This window comes from Selaginella moellendorffii, unplaced genomic scaffold (assembly GCF_000143415.4).
Source record: "Selaginella moellendorffii unplaced genomic scaffold, v1.0 SELMOscaffold_9, whole genome shotgun sequence".
In the NCBI taxonomy this organism is placed as follows: domain Eukaryota; kingdom Viridiplantae; phylum Streptophyta; class Lycopodiopsida; order Selaginellales; family Selaginellaceae; genus Selaginella; species Selaginella moellendorffii.
In genome coordinates, this window is record NW_003314270.1 from 193,218 (window position 1) to 199,445 (window position 6,228).

Genomic DNA, 6,228 nt, shown 5'->3' on the forward strand with positions numbered 1-6,228 from the left:
CAGAGGGGTGCGCCCTTATAGAATCTTTTAAATTGGAAGAGGCGGGAAGAGGGAGGAGAATGCGAATGCTTTTGGGCGTGTGTGGATGCAGCGATCAGGTCGATGAGCTCTCGGGAACTCGCTCGCCTATACAGTCCCGCAGGAAGATCCACCACACCCATCCACAGATCGTCCAAAAGGTATCACTCTCCCATCAAATCTTCTTCCGTGTGATTCTTTCTTCATTCCTTCTTCCTCCTTTGCATTCTACAAATCTATGCATCGAAACCTTTCAAATCTTCTTCTTTCCTTTCATTCCAATCCAATTCCACTGACCCAAGCCTTTGAAAAGAAACTCTTCACTGCAGCTGGAGGACTTAAGCCACCACCAACGCTGCGAATCCAAGGCCACCAACACGGCGGCCACCAACGGATCATCGCTCCACACCAAGTACGATGAGATCAGCGCCAGCCTTGCCAAGTGCAAGGACGAGCTCCGCGAGCTCCAGCAAAAGTCTCTCAGCGTCACGCCCTCCCACCTCCGCCAAAAGTACGTGACCATGGGCGACGGCCTCAAGAGGATCAAGGAGGAGCTGCTAGCGCTCGAGAACGAAACCAAGTCGCTGGATCCGGAAAGCCAAAAGGCCAAGTACGAGGCTCTCCACATCCAGCTCGCCAAGAGCCGGAAAGAGATCGAGGACGAGTTGCAAAAGTGCTGGACGCAGCTCAAGCTCCACCACCTCGAGTCACAGTTTGCGAGCGCTACGTACGGTAAGGGAAGTTTGATGTGAGCCTGCAACTACAAATGGTTTTTTTCTTCTCAAACATCTTGGAGCAATCCAAAGCCATACCTTTAGCGTACAAGCAATACCGAGAGAACTAAAACCTTCGAATGTCCCTTGGAGGCCTGAAGTTGAGCGGATGCGTCTGAGGCGTGGCGTTCTCGTCTTGCCTCCACATTTTTATCGTCTTGTCAGCTTCGCAAGTTACAAGTCGGGTCCCGGTGATGTCGAAAGAAGCCGCAAAGATACTCGCTTCGGCATCCAGCGAACCTGCCATGAGCAAGAGTTACGCAACCTGGACCACTTCCCCACCAAAATGCGTACCTGGCTGAACGATGGTTTGAGTTTGCTGGAAGTTATGGCCGCTCGTCCAATCCCAGAACCAGATGCTTCCATTATCACCTGATACAGCGCAAACGTTAGATGATTCGAAGCTACACTTGTCGATGCGTTGTTTTACCTCCTGTTACAAGCACGTTCTCTTCGTTCAAAGCCATGCAGTTAACGATAGCCTTTTGCTGTGAGCTGTGAGAAAACACACAAACCATGTCCAATTTTGACGTTTCGACGCTATCAAACAGAAAAGGAATTAACTTACAGCATGTTGTGCACAAACTCGCCCCTCGGCAAGCTGAACTTCTTAATATTGTCCGCTGAGGCAGATGCAAACGCGGGCCTGCAAGGCAAGTTAGTGAAACAAACATACTTAAGAAAAATCGAACATACTGTAGCGGATGCAAGGCCAGTGCGCGCACCGACTTTTTGTGAAATGTCAAAGTCGAGAGTGTCTTTCCTGCACACCAGAACAATCGTTATCAGTGAAACTACAAATTCAACTATTTAGGAGAACTTGCCCGCTGCTAGATTCCATAGCTTGACCGTGCAGTCGTGAGATCCAGTCACCACTTGTGGATCCTGCCAAAGTGTATGAGTCACGCACACAAACAAAATAATCCCTGTTTGAAAACTTACTGTGGCTTGTGTTATCACCGAGCATACAGTGTTGTCGTGCCCAGATAGAGCAAAAATTTGAGCTTTTGTCCGCATATCCCAGACCTGGAAAGCAGTTTGTGTGGATAAGAACAGGCACTCTTCATGAGTTAAAATCTTACTCGACAGACGGAATCCCTTCCTCCTGTTAAGAGTATATCCAGAGTAGGATGAAGCGTAAGACAGTAAACTCCACTTAAGTGCCCATGGTAGGATCGGATAACCTGCCCCAAACATGCATGAGTTTTAAATTAAGAGCAGACGCATTCCTCACCTTGTTGTATTCGAGATCCCAACATTTCACTTGCTTGTCGTCTCCAGCCGAAAACATGTAAGGATGGCGTGGACTAACAGCCAGCCCTTTTTCAAACAAATATACAAGAAACATTTAAGACTAAATCCAAACTTCAAATGTAGAATGCAAACCTCGAACTTGCTCAACATGTCCTGTTAACGTCAACTTCAGGGTAGCTGAGGCAGTATCCCAAATCTAAAAACGAACACAACGGTCAGAACGAAGTAGCGGCATAAAAATGAAGGGAAAAAAAAAAAAAAACAAAGCTTACTTTTATTGTACGATCTGCAGATCCCGTACAGAACCACTCGTTTCCTGGATCGAAGGCTATCGCTCGAACCCATCCCAAGTGAGCACTAATAACCTGTGAAGTTGCAATAAGATCAATACACAGTACTCGTGAAAAAATGTGAAGTCTCACTCTATAGTTCTTCCATGGAGCATGCCACTCCGGCTTCGGCCACCTACTGGGAAGCCTTCGCATTACAGCCGCACTCGGTTGGTATCTCGCTATACCACTAGACAATGGAAAAATCTGTTAAAACCGGAAACATATGAGCGTGAGTCGCTACATACCTTTCTGGTGTTCCGGAAGGAGTAAACGCAGGCTGAGGACCGACAGGGCCCGCACGAACAATCTGACCGGGTGAAGCATCTGGCAAAGCCGCAGGCTTCACATCTGTAGCGGCAGTCACAGCAGCATTCGTTAATGCGTACGCGTTTTTCAGAGGCTGCTGTGTGATTTGTGGGAGATCTTTCACCACAGCATACTCCGCGTGCTGAAAGGCACAAGGGAAAAAAAAGAAGAGGAAAAATTAATGTAAGCATGCGCTAGAATGAGAAGAACAAAAGGAGTACGAAGTTCCTTACAAAATCATTCTCAAAAGGGCACACACCTTATAAGCAGTCCTGATTCTCCGGCTGCCAAAGAAAGACGCCATCAGCTCTTTGGTTCGCTACATCGCTACTAAAGAGATCTCACCTCTCGGCGCCTACCGGATCTGGAGGAGCGTTGCCGAAGAACTCCGCGGCTTGCTGCAGCGACGAAAGCGTGAGCTGCTCGATCGATTGCGGCTTCTCTGACGGCACCAAGGGCGCCTCATCGACGTCCATCGCCTGCGTCGCCTCCATTGCCGCGGGCATACTCTCTAAAACCCTAGCCAAAAAGCCCTAAATTCGCAAAGCCACCAAAGAATATACCCAGCTATAAATACCAACATGTTTTAACAAAAAAAAGTGTTATAGAGCATTTCCAAACACACAGTGAGATAGTGAGATAATGAGAGAAAGGAGAGGCATAGCAATCATAAAATGAGTCCACTAATGCCTACCTCTCCCAGTGCTTGTTCCCTGCAGCTAAGTCATGGTGGAGGCCACCGATGGTCGATCCACAGTCAGGGCACCGCGACTCCGTATATGGTCGACCGCAATCTCCCACAGCGTAGACATGGCCCTCTGGGCACTGGTACCATTGGCCTCTGAGATTGGATTCAGCCGTGTGCATGGCTTCCATTACCTGGTGAGTTAGTCGCTTTCGCACCATCTCTTTCAAGCTCTCGGCGCTAGCGTTGTTCTTGTCATGCCTGAGAACAATCTCACACAGAGTCGCAGCGTCGGAGAACTCGCCCAGGCTTGTCAGTGCCGATCCCCACTGGATGAGCGATTGGATCGCGAGAGACTGACTTGGGGCGGAGATGAAGTTCGGGTTTAAGCTGCTGGAGTCGAGCGGATTATCAGCGCGTTTGGCTGGCAAACTTCGAACTTCGGTGCCCAGGCTGCTACTCTCCTGCTATAAACCGGGACGGCGTGCTCGAATTCTTCCATCCCGCACAGTGCTCGAGCGAATCCGAAGTGTGCTTCAAAGTTCTCCGGCTGGTTTTTTATGACCTCTTTGAAATGTCCGTGTGCTTGCTCGTATTGTTTCCTCTCTAGCATTTCCATCCCTGCTTTTACGTATCCATAGACTTTCATCTTGACGAGCTCTATCTGATGCAGCTTTTCCTTCATAACGTTTCCGTAGCGAAAGGACTTCCAGACTGGCATCTTGCATGCCGGACTGCAAGAAAGAAAGCAAAAACAGGTCAAATCAGGAACGATGCTTGAGTTACCAGGATTTCGGGACGATTGCTTTGGCAGAATCTGGCTCACCGTGAGCGTCCATATCCATCCACTGGTCAAGCCCCGTTACCTCGAAGATGTGGCCGCAGTCGAGAAGCTCGATGAATCTGTCGGAGCTCTCGCTCTCCTTCAGAGTCATGCGTGTGATTGCATCGAAAGTATCCGGATGGCAAATGCGGCAGGCACTTGGGCAAGGCTCTCCACACAGGCCAATGCAGGGATGCCCACAACCGAGCAGCTTCGTGCACGGGCTGTCACAGCGTGGCCTCTAGCAGATCTGGAAGCAGAGAAGCTTGCAGCTGAAATGCTCACAGTTCCAGGAGCAAGGCTCGAGGCAGGGCTTGCATAGAGCTCTACAGACGTCTGCTGTGAAAGCAGCGCTTCTCACAAGGCTGTGAGCAAGGTGGGCATGAATTAAATAAAGCGCAGCTCTCAGCCTCGGCGTTGCAGTGGTGCGCGCAAAAGAGATATCTTTTGCACTGCGAGAAGAAGAAAATTAGACAACTAATCATTTAAAGTTTCTTGCAGTTACCACGGTTTCTTGCGGATCTGAAACTTGTTCACTTATCTGTATCTGTTCTTGAACGACTTTGTGCGTTACACACCTCAAATGCTTGCTGATCCATGCTTTCATTCTCAAAGATGCCTCAAGAGAAAATATGGCGGTGTGGGACGATTTTATAATGATACGCACTTTTTGTTTATGTGAACCAAGAAAACGATATATTAAGGCAACATAACAATAATAATAACACTTTGACTCTATACTTATCGCCTCATTTGGGTATTAAAGCTAGCAAGCACAAGAAATGCAAATGGATTTCCAGGCATTTTTCTTGATCTTGGCCACATTGTCGCTAGATTATTTGGTTGCGACTGCATCAGTCCCAGCTTTGTTTGCGTTTGGGGACTCCCTTGTGGATGCAGGCGACAATGAACACCTCAACACTCAAGCAAGGGCGAATCACCCTCCTTATGGCATTGATTTTGAGAATCACCAGGCAACTGGAAGGTTTAGTAATGGTCGCCTTGTTGTTGATTTGATTGGTAAGTTGAGATAAAAATATTTCTTTCTAATCTACATATATACAATGGCTTTTCCTTGATGGCACAGCATCTTACCTTGGCCTTCCATATCCACCTGCATACTATGGCACAAAGAACTTCCAACAAGGTGCCAACTTTGGGTCAACTAGCTCTGGAGTTCTTCCCAACACTCACACGGTTAGAGCTCGAATCTTCTAAATCTTCGAGCTTTGATGTAATTAATCCTCTGATCTAAATGCTGTAGCAAGGTGCCCAGACACTTCCCCAGCAAGTTGATGACTTCCAATCCATGGCCTCTCAGCTCCAACAGCAGCTTGGATCAAACGAGTCGTCCAGCCTTGTTTCCCAATCCATCTTCTATATATGCATTGGAAACAACGACGTCAACGATGAGTTTGAGCAGCGTAAGAATCTCAGCACTGATTTCCTGCAAAGCGTCTTGGACGGTGTCATGGAACAAATGCATGTAAGTGTCGTTTTGATCTTCATGGGTAACTTTGCGATGATGATCATGATTATTGCAGAGGCTCTACGAGATGGGAGCTCGCAAGTTCGTCGTGGTTGGGTTGAGCGCCGTGGGATGCATTCCCCTCAATGTGCAGCGGGATGGGAGCTGCGCTCCAGTCGCTCAGGCCGCGGCGTCATCCTACAATACAATGCTCCGCTCGGCCCTGGACGAGATGTCGAGCACCCACCAAGGTATCCATATCGTGCTCACCAATTTCTACGATCTCATGGTGGACACCAACACCAATCCCCAGCAATTTGGTAAGAAAAAGATTGATGAGTCATAATTCTCATCCTCATGGCCTCTTGATCAACACAAAGGTTTTGAGGAATCGACGCGGGCTTGCTGCGAGATGGGCTCTAGAGTACTGAATTGCAACGATGGAGTGAACATCTGCCCAGACCGATCCAAATACGCCTTCTGGGATGGCGTCCACCAGACCGAGGCCTTCAATAAGATCGCTGCGGCAAGGTGGTGGAATGGAACTTCCAGTGACGTTCACCCCTTCA

General features: G+C 48.4%; 2 protein-coding genes across 3 annotated transcripts; one reads left to right on the plus strand and one right to left on the minus strand.

Annotated features, from left to right (window-relative positions):
- Positions 1-265: 265 nt before the first annotated feature.
- Positions 266-3,219, minus strand: LOC9632627 (protein pleiotropic regulatory locus 1). Of its 2 annotated transcripts, none has more exons than XM_024672605.1 (16): positions 3,029-3,219; positions 2,943-2,967; positions 2,623-2,825; positions 2,468-2,564; positions 2,318-2,410; positions 2,178-2,241; positions 2,026-2,111; positions 1,874-1,975; positions 1,734-1,817; positions 1,616-1,676; positions 1,488-1,554; positions 1,360-1,437; positions 1,222-1,286; positions 1,086-1,163; positions 831-1,031; positions 266-772 (listed from the first exon to the last, which is right to left on the minus strand). In XM_024672605.1, the coding sequence occupies exons 1-15, from the start codon at positions 3,187-3,189 to the stop codon at positions 859-861; spliced, it is 1,437 nt and encodes a 478-aa protein (XP_024528373.1). In that variant the 5' UTR covers positions 3,190-3,219; the 3' UTR covers positions 266-772; positions 831-858. The 2 variants fall into 2 exon arrangements, with proteins under 2 accessions (XP_024528373.1, XP_024528372.1); XM_024672604.1 differs by having other exon boundaries at positions 266-778.
- Positions 3,220-4,979: 1,760 nt separating this feature from the next.
- On the plus strand, positions 4,980-6,005 carry LOC9630842 (GDSL esterase/lipase At4g28780). The gene is made up of 3 exons (XM_024672717.1): positions 4,980-5,165; positions 5,456-5,677; positions 5,736-6,005. Exons 1-3 carry the CDS (start codon positions 4,980-4,982, stop codon positions 6,003-6,005), a joined length of 678 nt encoding a protein of 225 aa, XP_024528485.1.
- The last annotated feature ends 223 nt before the right edge of the window (positions 6,006-6,228 follow it).

Coding starts and splice junctions, on each gene's coding strand:
- LOC9630842 (XM_024672717.1), top strand. CDS start 4,980: ATGGATTTCCAGGCATTTTTCTTGATCTTGGCCACATTGTCGCTAGAT. Junction 5,166..5,455: donor TTGATTTTGAGAATCACCAG/GCAACTGGAAGG, acceptor TAAATGCTGTAG/CAAGGTGCCCAGACACTTCC. Junction 5,678..5,735: donor GTGTCATGGAACAAATGCAT/GTAAGTGTCGTT, acceptor TGATTATTGCAG/AGGCTCTACGAGATGGGAGC.
- LOC9632627 (XM_024672605.1), bottom strand. CDS start 3,189: ATGCCCGCGGCAATGGAGGCGACGCAGGCGATGGACGTCGATGAGGCG. Junction 2,411..2,467: donor CTCCATGGAAGAACTATAGA/GTGAGACTTCAC, acceptor GCAACTTCACAG/GTTATTAGTGCTCACTTGGG. Junction 2,112..2,177: donor ACATGTTGAGCAAGTTCGAG/GTTTGCATTCTA, acceptor TGTTTGAAAAAG/GGCTGGCTGTTAGTCCACGC.